The following is an 18,553-nucleotide window of genomic DNA, read 5'->3' on the forward strand; positions in this document are numbered from 1 at the left end:
TTTTGAACTTTTCTACAAATGGAACTATATTGCATGTATTTTTCTGACTTGCTTTTCTTATTCGACATTACGGGAGACTCCCCCATGCTACCCTGTACAGCTGCTATTCATCTTCCCTGCTGTATCATATGCACAGTAGGCATATGCCACAATTGATCATTTCTCCTATTTGGTGAACATGTGGACTGTTTCCAGGGTTTTGCTATTACAGTTTTACTACAAACATCCTCCTAGTTGTCTCCTGGCAAGCATTTGTGAGAGTTTATCCAGAGTACATACCCAGGAGGAAGAAGAATTTTAAGATTAAAATCAGGTGGGCAAAACTTTTCTGCCAAGTGCCAGAAAATAAATATTTTAGACTTTGCAGGCCATGTGGTTTCTGATACAGCTACTCAAATCTGTCATTTTCATGTGAAAGCAGCCTTAGACAATATTTAAATAAATGACTGTAGCTATGCCCAATAAAACTTTATTCATAAAGCCAGGCAGTTGGCAAGATTTGACCCTCAGGCTGTCAGTCCTGATCAAGATGATAAACTTCACTATTCTGATTGCCTACAAATGCTGAGGCACCCCTTCTTTTCTTCCCTGATTATCCCTAGAGGAGACATGAGTCCTGTCTTCACTTAGTCTATGGACTGGACTGAATGACCATGTTCAGGGACCTTCAGGGAGAAAAGGAAGGGCTTGGGGATAGGCTGGTGGTGATGCTTCCCAGCCCGTAGTCTGTGACTTGCAGCCATAGTCTTGGGGAAAACAAAGGCAGGAAGGGGTTGAGGCAAGGCAGGGCACTAATGCTGGCTCTGCTGGGCGTGGGTGGGAGGTGGGGGTCCTGCTGGACTGGAGGTTGGGGTCTCAGGCCGAAGCACAATTCACATCACAGAAGTCACTGTGAAGTCACTACCAGGCGAGGGGACACAGAAAACAGAAGATAGCATTTCTTTTGGAGTTGTATGGTTTCCTTTATTAAAGAAAGCAGGAATTGCCTCTCTAGGGATCCTTCCCTGAAGCTGGGTCTCCATGGAAAGCTTCCTGCCCTGGCTTCTATTTAAATGGATTTGGTTTCAATAACGATGGTCTCCATCGGCTCTGATGTCATGGTTCCACAGATCTCCAGATCCTGGCCAACTGGGGCTTTCTCCACCTTGGCCTCTATGTTGCGCTCCTCTACCGTCTTAGCCACGAAGTCTACCTCTCTGTCTTGTGTGACCATTGTTTGTGAACCAGGAATGACTCTGAAGCTCCTGAAAAACGAATAGATCTTACTGGATTTCTTACTTAGAGTCCCTGAACTGGTGGCGGACCGGCTCTTGGCAGAGGACCTGTGGCTGCCACTCCTGTGAGAGCTGTGTCTTCTGCTCCTGGTGCCACTGTGCCCTTTTTCTTTTTTGTCAACTTTTGAGTTTCCATGGCCGGATAAGGACCAGGAGGAGGATGATTTCTGGGTCTTGTCCCCTCCTGTCCTGCGGTGACTTTCACCTGTCCTGCGGTGATGGGAACTTTTCCTAGATGAAGACTTGTCCTTCTTTTCCCTTCTTTCCTTTTTCTCCTTCCAGGCTTCATCCCTGGGGCGGGAGACCTTCTGGCTTCCATCCCGTTCAGACATGTAGTCTTCGCTCTGCAAGGTGGAGACCAGGGGGGCTGCGACCTGCCCTTCAGCTCTTCCAGCAGCAGGCTTGTTGGTCGTGGCTGCACCTGCAAACACCACACTCATGCTGCTCTCTGGACTACCTGCCCCTGTGGAGGATGTGCTGGCAGCACCCGCCAAGACCAGGTTCGTGTCCTCCAAGGATGTGCTGGCAGCACCTGCAATGGCCTTGCCGGATCCGCTTTCTCCTGGATCCCTGATGGTGGCTCCCGCCAGGGCCATGCTCACCTGGCTGGTGCCTGTGCTCTTGGCTGCCGCCAAGCTCACAGCGCCTCCTGCAGGGCCTGCTCCCACCCCTGAGACTGCCACTCCTCCGCCAGGTCTTGATGCTGTCTCTGCTGCGACCTGGCCCGTGGTCATCTCTGCAGCTGATCCTTCGGCACTTTTCACAGCTGCAGTTGAGCCATGGGGGGCATGATGGATTCCCTCTCCCCCAACATAAGCACAAGACGTGGCTCCAGACACGTCACGAAGCTTGTGAAGCCCGGCCTCATCCTGATCCCTTTCTCTGTGGAGCTCTGTGGTCTGAGCCAAGAGGAGGAGAAACAGATAAGATAGAGATGACAGAAAGTGAGATCAGAACTGTCCGCTCCTCTCTCATCCTGGAGCTGAGCAACTCAAGGGCTTATACTCAGAATAACCTTTGAAATCACCAAATCTAAGCTCCCATTGGATGCAAGATCCCATCTACTGCACCCCTGTCAAACGGCCACTCCATTTTGCTTGAACAATCCCAGGGCCAGGGAAAGCACTGATACAATTCTCCATGATATACACTTTAATTTTATACCCTTGTGCTTCTCTCTCTGCAGGACAATTCCTAGAAGCGGGGTTCCTGGGTCAAGGGATGCACACCTACATTTTGGTGACTACACGGGTTGGGCTGATTTTAATCAGCGTGTCAGAGTCACGGGGAGACAGAATGAAGGAAGGACTTCCTAACTGTGAATGATTTCCACAACTGATGAGACTCTCTGGGCTGGGGTAAGTGTTCAGTAAGAGACCGGACAATCAGGATGCTGTAGAAGGGATTACAGCCCTGGGGATGAGACCAGTGCAGCTGATATGATACCTAAGGTCTCTCTGAAATTCGGCCTTGTGGGACAGTGTGGAGAAGCACTCAGAACCTCTCCAGTGTGGTGAATGGCTCATTTGTCCCTGACCCTTTTCAACAATGGAAGGTATTTCCCAGGTGAGTCTCAGAGAGCACCAAATGGAAGGTATTTCCCAGGTGAGCCTCAGAGAGCACCAAAGGCTATGAAGGACCAGCTTTGCCCTGCTCTCCCAAAGCACCCTGCCCTGTGTTCTTGAGTCTCTGTAGGTGCTTACCACTAGGATTTTGGCATCCTGAATAGTCGCTGAATCTCCAGTTTGGAGCGTCGGGGTACTGCTGCAACTCTCTACCGGTGGTCTCAGGAGATAGACAAGCTTCACCCAATAGAAAAAGAGGTCTTCTCGAGCATCGGAAGAGGGGCACAGCTGCAGATAAAAAGTACGGCCGGTGGCAAGCTTCAGGCGCAGCCGCTGCTTCTCGCAGTCGTGGATGGAGATCTTGACAAACTTCAAGGGAAGCAGCCTGGTAAGCTCTAGGGTCTTCACGGGCTCGCGACCTTTTCCCTTGGTGATCTGGGCGTATCTGACATGCTCTTCACAGGCTTTTGTTGGCCGGGCCAGCAGCATGACGTCAGGTAGTGGGAGGAGGGGGCTGGTGGATGCGATGCCCACAGTCACCATTTGGACGTGGTTGTGTAGGTCAATCACCTCTCCTTTCTTGCTGATCTGGATAAAGTCGCTCTCAAACATGGGAGCATACTTGAAAATGTCATACTCTCCTCCCTTGTACAGTTGTCGTTGCAGGTCCCCCATGGAGGTACTGAACACGCCTACTGAACGGTAGCTGTTGGCCGTGTAATGAGGTAACAAATGCTCACTGCTCATGGTTCTATTCGTTCGAGACAGCGGCCACCAGCCACACATCGAGTCTCGGAGAGACAGGGAACGAAGGCAACTGGCCACCTCCCTGCAGGGCTCTGCCTAAGTCTCTTGGCCCGACCTCATTTATTCTGCACAGTCCTTTGTGACCCATCACCATCACACACCCCTTTGTTGAGCCTCCAAGCCCCCACCCACTCGGGGCAGGCTCACCAGACTCCCCCCTAAACCAACCACCACGTCCATAGGGAACAGGCTGACCCTGCCAGGGTATAGGTGTGTGTAGGCTGGATAGTCTTTCTAATCAAAATGTTGAGAAAACCATCCTGCTTTTGTAAATATCTGGGTGGTTTCCAGTCTTGTTGTTGTTACAAATCTCCCTGCAGGGATCATCTTCATACTTCTGCTGAACGATGCCCTGGGGATAAAATCCTGGAAGTGGCCTGTGTACTTGCTAAGGGCAGGCATCCTATTGGGATTGCTGTTCTCTGTGCCCTCAGCGTATATAGCACAGTGCTGGCAGGAACTTAGAAAGAGTGCTACCCGTCAGAGTCCCATTGGTACTGTCATTTCCAGGGTATGGAGAATTTTCTCACCCATTTTCTCATTTCAAGGAGACTAACTTATATATATATATTTACAGTTTTAGAAACTGTTTTTATTGTGAAATATAACACACATTCATGAAAGTGCACAAACCATAAATATATAGATTAATGAGTAACAAGAAAGTGAACGCCCTTGTAGCTGCTACCCAGAGCAAGAAATAGAACCCTGCCAGCCCCTCTTCTGCATGCTCCCTCCCCACAAAGGTAACCCAACCTTGGCTTCTATTTTTTCTCTTCTCCTTCTTATTTTTAATTTAAGTATAGTTGATTTACAATGTTGTGTTAATTTCTTCTGTTAATTTCTGATTCCGTTTTATGTATATATATATTCTTTGTCATATTCTTTTCCATTATGGTTTATCACAGGATGTTGAATATAGTTCCCTGTGTTGTATGGTAGGGCTTTGTGGTTTATCCATCCCATATATAATAATTTGCATCTGCTAACCCCAAACTCCCAATCCATCCCTCCCCTACCACCCCCTTGGCAACCACAAGTCTGTTCTCTATGTCTGTGAGTCTCTTTCCGTTTCGTAGATAAGTTCATTTGTGTCATATTTTAGATTCCACAAATGTGATATCATACGGTATTTATCTTTCTCTTTCTGATGTACTTCACTTAGTATGATAATCTCTAGGTCCATCCATGTTGCTGCAAATGGCATTATTCCATTCTTTTTATGGCTGAGTAGTGTTCCATTTTATATACGTACCACATCTTTTATCTATATCCCTTCATCTGTTGAGGGACATTTAGGTTGTTTCCATGTCTTAGCTATTGTGAATAGTGCTGCTATGACATAGGGGTGCATGTGTCTTTTTGAATTATAGTTTTGTTCAGATGTATGCCCAGGAGAGGAGTGGGATTGCTGGATCATATGGTAATTCTATTTTCAGTTTTTTGAGGAACCTCCACACTGTTTTCCACAGTGGCTGTACCGATTTAATTTCCAACAGTGTAGGAGGGTTCCCTTTTCTCCATACCCTCTCCAGCATTTGTTATTTGTAAACTTTTTAATGATGGCCATTCTGACTGGTGTGAGGTGATACCTCATTGCAGTTTTGATTTGCGTTTCTCTAATAATTAGCGATGTTGAGCATCTTTTCACTTGCCTATTGGCCATCTGTATGTCTTCTTTGGAGTAATATCTATTTAGTTCTTATGCCCATCTTTTGATTGGGATGTTTTCTATTGTTGAGTTGTATGAGCCATTTGTATATTTTGGAAATTAAGCTCTTCTCAGTTGTATCATTTGCAAATATGTTCTCCTATTCCACAGGTTGTCTTTTTGTTTTGTTTATGGTTTTCTTTGCCATGCAAAAGCTTATAAGTTTGATCAGGTCCCATTTGTTTATTTTTGCTTTTATTTCTATTGCCTTGGGAGACTGACCTAAGAAAACATTGGTATGATTTAAGTCAGAGAATGTTTTGCCTATGTTCTCTTCTAGGAGTTTTATGGTGTCATGTCTTACATTTAAGTCTTCAAGCCATTTTGAGTTCATTTTTGTATATGGTGAGAGGGTGTGTTCTAACTTCACTAATTTACATGCGGCTGTCCAACTTTCCCAACACCACTTGCTGAACAGACTGTCTTTTTGCCATTGTATATTCTTGTAAAGGAAGCTAGTTTTTAAAACCATAATTTTATGGTGAGGAACTGAGGCTCAGGATTATCTTGCTCAGGGGCAGAACGTAGAGCTGGATGGATTCTATCCCCAGTCTTGCACTTCAGGTCAGGCTTTTTCTCTGTCTCAAGCTGCATGGCGCACCATCGTACTCTCATTCTGCACCAAATATAGAATCATTCATGGTTAGCAAGATACGTGGGGACCCCAGGAAATCACTAAAGTCTTGAATCACCATAGGATTTCCCATATTGGTCTGCCTGCTTCTTCACTCTTGATGTCTACCTGATAAACCATTGATGTTCTGTTTCTTTGAAAAGCTCTTCAGAGAAATTACGGCAAAGATGCCTTTCTGGAGTTTTTGTACTTTGCATAAGGTGATGAATCCAAATTCCCCCTCCCCCAGTTAGAAGACTACTTTTGAGGTAAAAATACATCTCCCAAACTCAATGATTACTATGTGAAGGTATTGAAATAAACTTCACCCCCCAAATGTTCTTTTTTATATCCCTAGTGCCTACTGCAGTACCTGGCAAATTGCAGCTTTTCAGTAAATATGAACTTGCTTATACCCACTGAGATTCATTCTTCCATTTGTTTAGTCAACAAAATTTATTGAGCAGGCACTATTTTCAGGACCAGCTAGAAAATGGAAAATGCAGAGATAAAGGTCCCTACTTCTGAAGAGCTAAAATTTTTTTTCTGAAGATGTTAAATGATTTCTCCAAAAAAAGAACAAAGTGGCTTATATTCTATTGTAAGGAGATAATCACTAAAAGTTAGCACTATTGGGTTTTTGAACAAGAAGTTTTTATATACTCAATCATCTCTTCTTCTCGTAAGTCCATTTCTGATGAATGATTAATGAGAGAAATCATAATTATATTATAAATAACTTACTCTAAGTCAGGCATGGTGCTAAACACTTTACATTCTTTTAAAAATGTAATTCCCAAACAATGCTATAAAACGTAGGTACAACTACTATTCCCATTTTATAGGGGAGAAAATCAAGGCTCAGGGAAGTTAGGCAAATTTATCAATGTCAAAAGGTACCAAAAGCATATATAAGTCCCCAAATATGGCAATGGTTAAACTATACTACACTGGGTCACACAAGTAGAACACAAATATACAAGTACTATGCAGCATAAATTCATTAATTCTTTTAATTAATATTATTAGGTACCTACTTTGTGCCAGGCCCTGTTCTAGGTGCTAGGAATGCAGCAGTGGACAAAAGAAACAAATATCCTCACTTTCATGGAGCTTATATGTAGATAATACATGAGTAAAATATATGGTATGTCCGATGCTGTGGAGAAAGATAAAGTAGGCAAATGGGATGGGAGTGTGTGCATGAGAGAAGGAGCTGGAGGTGGTGGTCAAGGAAGGCTCAGTGAGAAGCGACTTTTAAGCAAAGACCTCAAGGAGGTCAGGGAGGAAGCCATGCAGATGTCTGGCGAGTAGCCTCTTGTCAGAGGGAATAGCAAGAGGTGGGAGTCCTGAGGTGGGAGTGTGCCTGATGTGTTAGAGGAACACCAAGGGGGCCACAGTGACAAGAGTGGAGTGAGGGAGAGAGATTGGAGTTGAGGCCAAGAAGCAACTGTGGTGATGGTAGGGAAGCAGATCATGTGTGAAGGACCTTGTAGGACGTTGTGAGGTGTTTAGCTCTGCTCTAAATGGGAGATGATCTGACCTACATATATGGAGAATCATTCTGGCCACCATGTTGCAAAGAGATCATAGAGGTGTAATAGGGATGGAAACGGAGACTGCGTAGCTCCTGCAAGAGATGAAGATGTGTGTGGAAGCAGTGGAAGTAGTGAAAAGTGATCAGCCACCAGACATGTTTTGACTGAGGCAACTATTATGTATACTGAGGTTGAACAATTTTCAATAAATATCAGTAAGTAAAAAAAACAAGTTGCAAAGAGCGTATAAGGCATGCCATATATTTTTTAATAAAAATTTTAAAAATGTGTGTTTGTGTGTGTATGTGAAAATATGCACACGAAACCAGTACCAGGAGCAAACTTACTGGCTGAAGGAAATGGTGGGATGGAGACTTAGCTTCCCAGGGCATTCTCTTCTATACATTTCAGATTTTATTCTATCGCATATACTACTTGCACAAAAATAAATAATACTTTAAATTTGAGAATTTGAGAACCCAAATACAAAATATCATTCCAAATTCATTTTCTGACTTTTCTTAAAGACTTTCTGAAAATTTATTCTCTCTTTCCAAAGTTTAAAAGTCTGATGTATCCCCTATCAAAAAAATGGAGATCAGTAAGTCAAGACATATTTATTGATTGCCAGCTATGTGCCCACCATTGAGCTAAGAGCATTCAGATTGTCAAATATAAGTTTCAAAAACTTTAAAATATGACTCTCACACAAATATACAATGAAAACATGTCACAGATTTCATTACCTCATCAATGAGGGAATCAGCATGATGGTAAAGCTGGTTCAAAGGAGAATTAAAGGTATAGGCCTTGGCATTGGAGAAGGAATATTGGACTAACACTGCCAGGTTAGATACAAAACTGGTTAAATGTCTACAGGACAATAAAAACATAAGCTTTGGGGCTGCCTTTTTTACTAAACAGAAATCATTTGCATCTCTTCTGAATGAAAATCTATAAGTTATTAGAGAACTTCACTGAGTCTGAGACTTTAATCAATAATAGTCTTCTTGGGGTGCTGAAAATGTTCCAAAGTTATATTGTGATAGTTTCACAACTGTGAATATATGAAAAAGCACTGAACTGTACACTTTCAATGGATGAATGTTTTGATATGTGAAATGTATCTCAATAAAGCTATTAAAAATAATAGACAGCAATACTTCAGTCTTGATTTATTAATCCAATTCCATTGTCTTACTTCCTTCTCTTAGATAATCACATAATCACATAATCACATAATCCTCTTAGATAATCACATAATCTCTTAGATAAACAATGCTTTAATATGACATTGAAAGTACATGCTGGACTTCCCTGGTGGCACAATGGTTAAGAATCCGCCTGCCAGTGCAGGGGACACAGGTTTGAGCCCTGGTCCGGGAAGATCCCACATGCCACAGAGCAACTAAGCCCGTGCGCCACAACTACTGAGCCTGCGCTCTAGAGCCCACGAGCTGTAACTACTGAGCCCACGTGCCACAGCTACTGAAGCCCTCGTGCCTAGACCCCATGCTCCGCAGCAAGAGAAGCCACCGCAATGAGAAGTCCGAGCACTGCTGCGAAGAGTAGCCCCTCCTCGCCGCAACTAGAGAAAGCCTTCACGCAGCAACGAAGACCCAGCACAGCCAAAAATAAATAAATAAATTTATAAAAAAAAAAAAAAAAGAAAGAAAGTACATGTTACCTGCTTTATATTTTTTTTCTATTTACAAGTTTTTGGTAATTCTTCTTAACAAGGACTATAGTGAAGCATGTATAAACCACCACCCTAATTTCGGAAACTACAATACAGGAGAACACCCTGAAGAGACAGAGAGCAATACAGGAGGACAATTAAATACATGCTAGAGTAATAGTGAATGAGTTGAATGAATGGACCTGATAGCACTTATCTCAATATTTAAAACCAACAATGTTTTGTGAGAAGAGAAACTGCCAGAATTCTAAGGAGAGTTTCCTGTACATTTTTAACTGGCCTAAGATTAAAGAGATGTGAAGCGTGAAAACACAAAATACTGTATATGATGTACTGAGTATAGGTAGACATGCAAGATTATAGATGGCTGAAGTCCACCTGTTTATCATGGGAAGAGGTTTCAAGTCAATAACTTTTGTTCCGCACCTATCACTTTGTAAAGCAAGGCAAGCAGACAGCTATATATAGCCTTTTCAAAGAGCATGCCACCTGAGAGGGCCTAGTGAGCTAGGCAGGATGTGAGGGTGGGGAGATTTCCATACTGTACACAGCATATATCTGCTGGGTAAATCCCCTGGCCTAAAATACAATCCACAGTCCTTATATGTCAACACTGTTAAACCGAGGTGGCGTGGGATGAAGTGTGGTGAGCCTTGGGCACCTAGGACTTCAGGAAGCCAACCTGATTTCTGCCTTACCTTCTGGTTGTCAGAAAAAGACCACAGTCACCTAGACTCTTTCCCTAAGTTCCATTATGCAAATCAGTTTGCTTCTGCCTTAGGTTTCAAAAGAAAATGAGCTGGTAGAGATGAAAGAAGCCAGACAGGAGATCTAAAGAATTTTATTTCTCAACATTATGGTCCAACAAGTGTCACCTCTCTTCCCCACCTACTCGCTTTCTGCTCCCTTCTAGTTTCTGTCCTCAGACATGTTTAGCCCCACTCAGAGCCAAAATTCTTATGACAATTTCCCTCTCTTGGGTTCCAATTTTGCTGCGTTTATAAGCCATGAGACATCCCATCTCGGTCTAAATATTTATTTCTTTGATGTTATATTGAAGAAGCTTACAATTAAATACACATACAAATAATAAAATAGTTAACATTTAAGATAAAAATAAAGATTAGAAACTGTAGAGGTGGGAGATGGTAAATGATCCAGGAGCTGGGATAAGATGATTATTGCAATTATATTGCAATGAATAAATATTAAATTTAATTCTGAAAAAATATTGGAAAAAAGTAAAATAACTGTTAACATTGATTATCTCTGAGGGGTGAGACTAAAAGTGATTATTATTTTTGTCTATTTGATGGTTGGCTCTTTCCAGCAAGATATATTTCACTTCTGTAACCAGAAATACATATATATGTATGTATGTGTATATATATATATACACATATATATATATGGTTCAAAAATTAGGTCTAAGCTCTAAGGTCTAACTGGCCACCTCAGTTATCACTATCTTGTAGTAATCAAACCAATTATTTCTGACAAAGGACATACTTTTATTTTAAATTGGAAAGTAAAAAATTCCCCCACAATATGGTCTTTTAATTACATAAATTAAAAAGCAAAACAACTCTCTACCTTTCCAGTTCCTTGCTGGAAGTTTGATATAGAAACTTTCTGACATTGCCCTGCACATATACATACATATTAATACAAACACAAAATACTTTTATGTAAAAATGGGATTATGCCATACATATTTGTCTGCACCTTTTCTATCTTAACAATAGATCTTGTACTTTTTTGGAGTGATACATTATAGAAATTCTTCATTCATTTGCGTTATCTCAGTGTTCCACTGAATGGATTCACCATAGATTAATCAGTTTCTCACTGATGCACGTATAGGTTGTTTCCATTACAAACACTGCAATGAACATTTAGTACAAATACCTCTATGTGCTCATGTTACTTTTTTTTCTCTAGGATTAATAGTTTTAGAAGGAATAAGGTTTTTTTTTTAATTTTTCAGAAGATAGAAGCTATATAATTACCAAAATATTCTGGGTATCACTCTTAAACAGATCCATATAAACCTGATCAAGTTTGGATGAGAACCACAAGGATAATGAAGGTCCTGGAAGCCACATCCTAAGGATGCAGTTGAAGGATCTCTTCATCCTGGACACAGGAGGGCTCTGGAGTTATGTAAGAAGCATCTCCACTTATCTAAATGGCTATTCCCTGGATCAGAGAAGAGGATTGGACTTGCAGGGCCTCAAATGCTAGAACAATGAAGATGGGCTTCAGGGCAGAGTAAAGGTGAGATGATTTATTGATGAGCTGACATCCGTTCTACTTCCTCTAGTGGCAACACTCTTGGTGTTCCTTTAGAGGAAAACCTCTCTCTACTCTCAGCCCATGTGGCTGGATAGGGTCGACTGCATCCCATCCCCAAATCCAGGAAAGGGTGCAGACCTAGAAATAGACAACAGAATATTCTATCACCTTGGCTGTAATGACTGAGTTACATATTAGCAACTGACCCAGGCCAGGGCAATGATTCATAGTTCTGCGACTTCTGCTGGAACTATTAGGAAAAAGAATCCAGTTCCACTGGCAAAATGTCAGCCTTTTGCTGCCACAGAGGAAAGCCTTCCTAAGCGTGAAGCTGACACAAAACTAAGAAATGAAAATCAAAATTTCTGATGTCACTAAGTAGCTGGATCCAGTAGTGCCAGGCTGAATTGTTTTTTTCTTTGTGAGAGGATGTTAAACTAACTTTTCCAACTCAGTTTCAGTTGAGGCCTCAAAGACCTAAAATAATACAATTTAAGGAATCAAGTGACTTTCTGTCCTAAAGTAAAATACCTTATCATCTGTGCTTGACACAATAGGAAGCAAAACAAGTTCTGCCAGTAATAGTCTTTGCCCACCTCCAGCTCTTAGAAAACAAAAGCTTGAAAAACCAAGGGAGAGTTTTTGGTGCACTGTGCATTTCCTCTTACAACCCACTCAGGGGGAAAGGGGGCAGGTGTTTGCATCCACTAGAAGCTAAGTGACAGGAACTTTAAAGGACTACTCACTAGCTTGACCTAAGTCTCATAGGGTTTATGAGGACTGTTGTCTAAATCCCATTTGGAGAAAGGCAAAGGTTAAATCTCGTGGAAGAGCTCCTTGTTTGGTGTCAGAGGGAGAAGAGGCTGCACTTGGGGCAAATGGTACATACATCCATCAATGGATACCTGAGTCTTCTCTAGAGCCATGGGAGAAAATAAGTGGCATGCAGTTCATTTTCAAGGAACATTTACCCAAGAGGACAACAAAGATGGGCAAAGGGATCCCAACAGAGTTGCAGGGGAGGCACGCTGGAGGAGGACCAGCAGAAGCCCAAGAGCTGAAGGTTGGGCTCACTCGGAGTCAGACTGGCATCTCCAATATCAAGAGAACTGCTGTCAGAGCCCTCTGAAAATAATGGCAACAACACACATGACAAAACTTTCCCACGAAAGAAAAAGCAACAATTGTGTATCCACCACATTCAGAGGGCATCAACCTAAGATTACAACTGTGACCTCATTGAATTCAGTGCCTGTTTCCCTTCTTGCCCCAAGCCTGAGCCGGAAGGAGTGCGTCAGAAGCAAGGCTAGTGTATGGGGAAGGAGGAGGAGTTAGGATATAGTAGAAAAGGCAACATGCTTCAAAGCCTGTACCAGACCGCTGCTCAGGTTGAGGAAAAGCATTAAATTCAATATGTGTTTGGAGGTTTTGTTATTAGACTGACTTGGACAGGCCTTTTTCTTAACTTTTATTATGAAAAATTTCAAACATATAGCAATGTAAGGAGAATAAAGAACCACCAACCCATCCATCACCCAGCTTCAACTGTCAACTCAGCCAAACATTTGTCATCTCTTGCCCTGCCTATTTCTCCCCCTCCACTGGATTATAACAAAGCAAATCTCATATATTTTGTTATTTTATCAATAATTATTTCTGCATGTTTCTGTATACAATACTCTTTTATAATAACAACAGTGCCATTATCATGCCTTAAAAATTAAAAAATTTAGTCATCAAATATGCAGTGTTCTGATTTCCCAGCTGTCTCATAATGTCTTTATATAATTGATTTGTTTGAATATAAATCCAAACAAAATCAGCACATGCTTGATATGGCTCTTAAAGTCTCTTTCTCCCTCTGACTTACTTGTTACAGACATGGGGTCAGTTGTCTTTTGCGATTTGGGTACAGATCCGAGGAGTCCATGGTGGATTTGTTCCAGGACCCCCCAAATACAAAATGCTCTAGTCCCTTATAGAAAATGGCATAGTATTTGTATATAACTTACACATATCCTCCTGTAAACTTTCAAACATCTCTAGATTTCTTATAATACCCAATACAATATAAAAGCTATATAAATAGTTGTAAATATACTGTAAATGCTATGTAAATAGTTTCTGGTGCACAGTAAATTCAAGTTTTGCTTTTTGGAACTTTCTGGAATTTTTTTAACCCACAGTTGGTTGAATCCACAGATGCAGAACCTGCAGATACAGAGGGTCCACTGTATTCTGAACTTGTCTCCATGCTGTCGTTTGTCATGTTCCTTTATCTCTTGTATTTCCTGCAAGCTTGAATTTAGATCTAGAGGTTGGATGAGATTGTTTGATTTTTTTCTTTTTTTTTTCTTTTGGCAAGGCTTCTGTGTACTTCCTATTGCATCACTTCAGGAAATACATAATGTCTGATTGTCTCTCTTTTCCTGCTGTTAAGATTGATCAATGTGTTACAATGCTATCAGTCTAATAAATAAATTATAGATTTTCCTACTGGCTCTTCACGTAATGATTATAGCAACCATTGATGAGCATTGCCTAAAACCATTATGCATTATTAGGATTGCAAAATGGTGATATTCTATCACTCCTTAATTTATTCATTGGAATTCTTCTGTAAAGAAGGACTTTCCTTCATTAAATATTTGATTACTAAACTGAGATACGGCTCTTCAGGAAAAATAGGAAATATATTTTATTCTTTCCCTTTGTTTTGCAGTTTACAGAATAATAAATTTGTTTTCCAGCATCCTCCAAAAGTTATCAATAGGTATTTTTTGTTTTTCTTTGGGTTTTTTTTAGAATGTTGTTTCAATGTTTTATTTATTATTTTTGGCTGCACTGGGTCTTCATTGCTGTGCATGGGCCTTCTCTAGTTGCAGTGAGCGGGGGCTACTTTTCGTTGTGGTGCACAGGCTTCTCATTGCGGTGGCTTCTCTTGTTGCGGAGCACAGGCTCTAGATGTGCAGGCTCGGTAGTTGCGGCACGCAGGCCCTAGAGCGTGTGGGCTTCAGTAGTTGCGGCGTGTGGGCTCAGTAGTTGCAGTGTGTGGGCTCTAGGGTGCATGGGCTTCAATAGTTGTGGCACACAGGCTCAGTAGTTGTGGCTCACGGGCTTAGTTGCTCCACGGCATGTGGGATCTTCCTGGACCAGGGATTGAATCTGTGTCCCCTGCATTGGCAGGCAGATTCTTAACCACTGTGCCACCAGGGAATTCCCAATAGGACTTTAAAACAAAACAAAGGGCTTATTTTTACACATGTTGTCCTAAGAGTGATGGGGAGAATATTGGGTCTCTTAAGGTTATGTTTAGGTGAGGACAAAAACCAATCCCAGCGAGTGGGTTTGAAGGTGCTATGAAAGAGAGAGAATAAAATTACTTATAATTACACTCCATGGAGATTTGGCAAAGGAAAGGCTCCTATTACAACAGCTACTGATGACATTTTGCTTTCCCACATGAGAATACTTTGTGAAGTCTGTAGATCTTTCAACCTGAACAAACCAGGTATAAATCTACCCTTCTCAAAGGACTTTACAGTCTAGTTTGAAAATGCACTGTATTAGTTAAAATTAGGTTTACTGTTTGTGACAGAACCTCAAAATAACAGGGGCTTAGAAAATAAAATTTTATTTCTTTTTACATTAAAGAAAAAGTGCTCCCAGGCTGCAAGGAGGATCCAAGGTCATCAGGACCCCAGAACCTTTCTATTTTATGCTCCACTGACCTCAACATGCAACTTCTATTTCAAGGTGTAAGATAGCTGCTCTAGCTCCAACTTTCACATTCACATTTTAGTTAGCAGGAAGGAGGAAAAAGAGAATGAAAAGGGTATGATGACTGCCATTAAGGACATTTCCTTGAAGTTGTGCTCATAACTTCTGCCCTGTTCAATTAGCTAGAATACAGTTAACATGACTGAAAAATGTAATCTTTATTCTGGCTGGCCAGATGCCCAGATAACCTTCAGGGAGTCTGTTACCTGGGAAGAAGGGGAGAATAGATACTTGGAGAAAATAGCAATCCCTGTCTCAAGTCCATATTCAGGAGAGAAAAGAAATACTACCTCTTTTGAGCAGTGTATTTCCACACACATATCTTAAAATCTCAGAATGGAGGTGGGGAAATCATTTAAAGTATTCCCTCCCCAACAATCTTGAGTGTCTTGATTATGCTGGGGCATCCAATATATGAGACAAAATTAAGCTGTAGTCTGGTAACTCACATGAAAAAAATAAATTCTAGATCATTGCACTCCTATACAGCAATAATGATTGTTCTGTTTCCTTATTTATCCCTGTCTGGCATATGCCATCTCTCCTTACACTGAGATTTCTTGGTTATTTACTTCATGCTAGAAGTCGGACTCACGATACTTTATACCTTAATTCTAAGGCCAGATACATGACTAGCATCCACCACTCACAGAGCTTATGGGATTGTCTTCAGAAGGACCCTCACAGAGACCAAGGATCAGCGAGGGAAAGTAGCTCACTCAAAGAAACAGCTTAGTAAGTGACAGAGCTGGGATTCCAATGTAATTTTGTCTGTCTTCAGAGCTCATGTATAATTTATTATGCCATTCTGAAGGATTTACTTATTTTCTGCTCTTCCACTATGTTTTGCGATGGAAAAGCAATCATTTCTCTGTAGCACAGACAAACTACTATGGGCTTTTATTTAAATTTAACAAAATAATAAACTTTAATATATTTCTCTTAAGTGTTTTATGCCCATTGTCTCTTATAATTGTCCAACCCAGTTTGGTGATTACTCATTCAACACATTTTTCTAAATATCCTTTTAATGTGCCAGGCACCGTGATGGTTGCTGAGTATGTAATGGTGAGCAAAACCACACATACTCCTCCTTACTATTACGGAGCTTCCAGACTAGTGGGGGAGACAAACATTAATCCAAAAATCACCCTTCCAAAAATACAATGACAATTGTCATAAGGGGTATGTCATAAGGTGCCCTCTACATATATAATTGGCGGATGTGACTTAGTAAAGCCAGGAAGGCTTCCCTGAGGAAGTGACATGGCTGAGACTAGCAGTATAATTTAGAGTTAAAGCAGGCAAAGCGGGGAGAGAAGATGTTTTCAGGCAAAGGGAGCAGCTGTTCAAAGCAGCAGGAGAAGCACGCATGAGGGCTAAAGTGAAAATGTGTGAGCAGAGAGGTGTGAGATGAGACTGGCAAGGAAGCCGGAGAGTAGCCCCACATGTAGGGACACCATTATTCCCCTTCACAGGTAAAAAAGCTGAGGCTCAGAGCTCTTGAGTAATTTGCTTATAGTCTCACAGTTAGTTAGCTGGTGGAGCCAGAAGTCAACCTGTGGTAGGTAAAGATGTCCTCGTCCTAATCACTAGAACCTGTGCGTGTGTTCGCTTACATGACAAAGGGGAATTAAGGTAGAATATGGAATTAAGGTTGCTAATAAACAGATCTTAAAATAGGGAGATTATTTTAGATTATCCAGGCAAGCCCAGTGTAATCTTAAGGAATCTTAAACATGGAAGAGGGAGGCAGAAGAAGAGGTTACAGTTGTATGAGATGAGAGAATTTGACCTGCTGTTGTAGGCTTTGAAGATGGAGGAAGAGGGCTGAGAGTCAAGGCGTGCGGGTAGTCCTAGAAGCTGGAAAGGGCAAGGAAACAGATTCTACCCTAGAGATCCAGAAAGGATCACAACCCTGCTGACATCTTGATTTTAGCCCAGTGAGACCCATTTTGCATTTCTGAACTACAGAACTGTAAGATAATAAATTCGTGAGGCATCTAAACTTGGGATAATTTGTTACAGCAGCCAACAGAAAACTAACACACAAACTATTGTCCATTGACCCCAAAGTCCACGTTTCTATCCTTTGTGCTACATGCCTTAACTGTTAGACGGGCTAAAGCAGGAACTATGAAGATTAAACTCTAATCCGTCATATCATTTTGAGTCTGAGGTTCTTCAAATATCATTTCTAAACCGTACAGCAAAGGGTATGTATAATTTTTACTTATGCTTCATAGTTTTCTGAATTTTGAAAGGATGTGGTTGTGGGCTTTGACATCAGAAGGGAAGCTCTGCAATGTTGACTGAATGTTGGTAGAGAGATAACATTGGAGGCAAGTTGCCTTTGAACAACTCTCTGAAGATCAACTGCCTCTCCAACTCATTCCTTGCCCTGAAGCTGTTTCCTCTGGTTGTGCTGAAGGGTGATGCCCAAGGTGCATCACTTTTCAAGGACTGGATCATGAACAACTTTATCCTCCTGGAAGAACAACTCATCAAGAAATCCCAACAAAAGAGAAGAACTTCTCCTTCGAACTTTAAAGTTCGATTCTTTGTTTTAACCAAAACCAGCCTGGCATACTTTGAGGACCGTCATGGGGTATGTGAGCACTTTGTTTTGTCCTTTTTAAAACAGTATTTTATAGTTAGACTGGGCTGACTCATGAAGATATACAGAGAATAAAATAAGAACACAGAAAACACAGATGTACTTGTTATAACAACCTAAAAAGTACAGTAAGAGCAATGGGAAGAGAGCATGGAGAAAAGTCAAGAGATGGGTTAACTGTATTAGGTGATTTCAGTTCTAAAAACTGTAAAAGAGTAAGTTTATTATTCATTAGCTTATCTTTCCCCTGAAAGGTTAAGTTTGACTTTTAAATTATAATATTTTATGTGGCAAATGGAAGGGTTAAGTGATGTGTCCCATGTCAACATTTTTATGGATTCAGTTTTAATTGTCTCAATGGTCATCACTCACCTGACATAGGGAACAATGGTCCTTGGGCATTTAATTGCCTAGAATTTGCAAAGCCCAGTGGTAAACCTCTTCATCCCTAGGAGAACTTCCCAGGAGACTATCACGCACAAAACGTTATGCAGTATAGGACAGTAGTTCTTATCTAGAAGATTACAGCTGCTTAGCTAAGTCAGTATTTATATATCTAAAGATAGTCTTCTATTCCATAACATCAATAATAATAAGTGCAACGCGAATAATCATAACAATGTAGTTTGGTACAAAAAGCACTGGAAGAGGGGT

General features: G+C 41.3%; 2 protein-coding genes across 4 annotated transcripts in view; one reads left to right on the top strand and one right to left on the bottom strand.

Annotated features, from left to right (window-relative positions):
* Positions 1–1,048: 1,048 nt before the first annotated feature.
* On the bottom strand, positions 1,049–3,674 carry FAM71B (family with sequence similarity 71 member B). Its single transcript, XM_029218983.1, has 2 exons — positions 2,978–3,674; positions 1,049–2,173 (listed from the first exon to the last, which is right to left on the bottom strand). Exons 1-2 carry the CDS (start codon positions 3,623–3,625, stop codon positions 1,049–1,051), a joined length of 1,773 nt encoding a protein of 590 aa, XP_029074816.1. The 5' UTR covers positions 3,626–3,674.
* A 13,996-nt stretch (positions 3,675–17,670) lies between these two features.
* The window catches only part of ITK (IL2 inducible T cell kinase), a 66,619-nt gene continuing 65,736 nt past the window's right edge, over positions 17,671–18,553 (top strand). For all 3 annotated transcript variants that reach the window (XM_029217162.1, XM_029217159.1, XM_029217161.1), the window contains exon 1: positions 17,671–17,890. In XM_029217162.1, the coding sequence (XP_029072995.1) occupies positions 17,753–17,890 (138 nt within the window). In that variant the 5' untranslated portion in view covers positions 17,671–17,752. The remainder of the gene's footprint in view (positions 17,891–18,553) is intronic.

This window comes from Monodon monoceros, unplaced genomic scaffold (assembly GCF_005190385.1).
Source record: "Monodon monoceros isolate NGI ecotype Baffin Bay Population unplaced genomic scaffold, NGI_Narwhal_1 Super_Scaffold_12, whole genome shotgun sequence".
Classification (NCBI taxonomy): domain Eukaryota; kingdom Metazoa; phylum Chordata; class Mammalia; order Artiodactyla; family Monodontidae; genus Monodon; species Monodon monoceros.

What these genes read in the sequence shown, in the direction of transcription:
- FAM71B (XM_029218983.1), bottom strand. Translation starts at nt 3,625, where the DNA reads ATGTGTGGCTGGTGGCCGCTGTCTCGAACGAATAGAACCATGAGCAGT. An exon ending in AGGATGCCAAAATCCTAGTG is followed by an intron (nt 2,174 to 2,977) that starts GTAAGCACCTAC and finishes CTCTTGGCTCAG; the next exon opens with ACCACAGAGCTCCACAGAGA.